The 1,846-nt window shown below is 35.2% G+C and overlaps 1 protein-coding gene across 1 annotated transcript in view; it reads right to left on the bottom strand.

The window, feature by feature from the left end:
* Positions 1-350: 350 nt before the first annotated feature.
* LOC122815361 (solute carrier organic anion transporter family member 1A1-like) overlaps positions 351-1,846 on the bottom strand; it is a 418,921-nt gene continuing 417,425 nt past the window's right edge. Inside the window, exon 15 of the mRNA XM_044087816.1 lies at positions 351-964. Within this exon, the coding sequence (XP_043943751.1) occupies positions 739-964 (226 nt within the window). The 3' untranslated portion in view covers positions 351-738. The remainder of the gene's footprint in view (positions 965-1,846) is intronic.

Raw genomic sequence — 1,846 nt, 5'->3', positions numbered from 1 at the left:
CATAAGTAAACCTGGAAGTTATATTTGGCTGGTGAAGTATTGCTGTTATCCGTTTAAATAAGGACAGTATACAATGTCAGAAGCAGTTTGAAAAGGCCCTGCCAAGCCTTTGATTTGTATCTGTCATTCCTAGACAACTAGGTCAGAAATGATATACTCAATACCTATTCAACACAGAACAGAGTTTGCATTAAGTATACTTGTGAATACCTAGCATACACCTGCAACTAAACTACATTGTCTAAAATAATATGCCTTTTACTAACTTAAATTGGCAGCAAATTAGAGTAATTCAGTAAAAAAGAAGAAGGACAAACTGGACACACTGTTTCCAGAGACAACATGAGAAGTCATTGTCACAGCACACTTTATTATAACTGAAGGTTTAAATGTACTGTCAAATTTACTGTATTTGGGATACGTTAAACACAAAGGACTAGTTGGGAATAACAAAGACTGAAAAACAAAATCATGTCAGAATGGTAGACTCCATCTAGACTGTTTAGGGCAAACTCATAATAAATCTAGAGACTTAAAATGATGCTAAGACATTAATACTATATAAAAGATTTAGGTACGTCAAGATGCCCATTTTTTAATTTCTTGGTGGCATTCTTTTAATCATAGTTACATAGCATAAGTTATTAACATCAGAGTAACTCCAATAAGTTTCTTTGTAAAAGGATATATATTTAAATGTAACAATGAACAGCTTGTATGAGAGAAATATATTCTTTATTACAAAGCAGTATCTTTTTCTACTTGTAGTTTTTCTGTTTTTGTGCAGACAGTATTATGATTCAAGATGTTATCAGTCTGTTTGATGAGTGATGATTCTGCCTCTCCCTTTGTTATATTCATTACATCTGCCGATTCAAATTGTTTTTTCAAAAGGATAATAAGGAAGATGCATGGGATATGAGAAAGTGCGGTTATTCCAGTATTTAAACCAAGATAAACGTACCTATACAGGAAAAAAAAAAGTTAAATTGCATTATCCACTGCAAGAACATAAAGTAAATGAAGCAACCAATTAAAATCACTAATCTAAAGCTTCAGTGGGGGGGGGGGACTTTAGTCCATAACACCCAGTGGAATGTTCAGTGATACAAAAGAAACCAAGCCTAAAAACAAAGGCTTCAACTATGTATTCATTAACATTCCCTTAATAATGTTGTACCTATCTTGTAACTGATAAGTTCACAAACTTGCAAAAACTCTGCTTCAACTGAATTTTGAGATATCTAGACTGCATGCAACTGAATAGGCTCAGCATCTCTGTTGCACAATATACTACTCCCTCCACTATTACAACTACATTTCTTTTTCTCTTTATTTATCTGCACCCACACTCACTGACAGCAGTCAGCATTCCACTGATTGTTCTCACTCAGCTTCTTACTTATCCTGCTCTCCATCTTGAGCAGGCAGTTAAATATTTCAACTCTAAATTCTTAACTATCCTTGACAAGCATGCTCCTAAACGGTCTATCAGAACGAAATCCAAACCTGCCACCTGGCTTTCAAAAGAAACTAGACAACTCATACTGCTTAGGAATAAATCTTGGGCCAAGTGGAGAGCATCCAAAAATATCTCAGAGCAACAAACATTCAGACAGCTAAGGAATACTATTAAGAAAGCTATACTGACCGACAAAAAAAAAAATACTATTGTAAACTACAGCAATCTCACCATAACAATCCACAAAAATTCTGGTCTAGCGTTAATAGACTCCTTCACCCAGGTCACTCCAGTACACCACCCCCTCTAGGGGCTGATAAAAATACCTCCCTTCAAACTGCCAATGCCTTCAATACCTTCTTCACTGACACCATAAAATCTCTA

This window comes from Protopterus annectens, chromosome 11.part0, assembly GCF_019279795.1.
Source record: "Protopterus annectens isolate FY-2018-M chromosome 11.part0, PAN1.0, whole genome shotgun sequence".
Classification (NCBI taxonomy): Eukaryota; Metazoa; Chordata; order Ceratodontiformes; family Protopteridae; genus Protopterus; species Protopterus annectens.
This window is presented reverse-complemented; position numbering and strand designations above follow the sequence as displayed.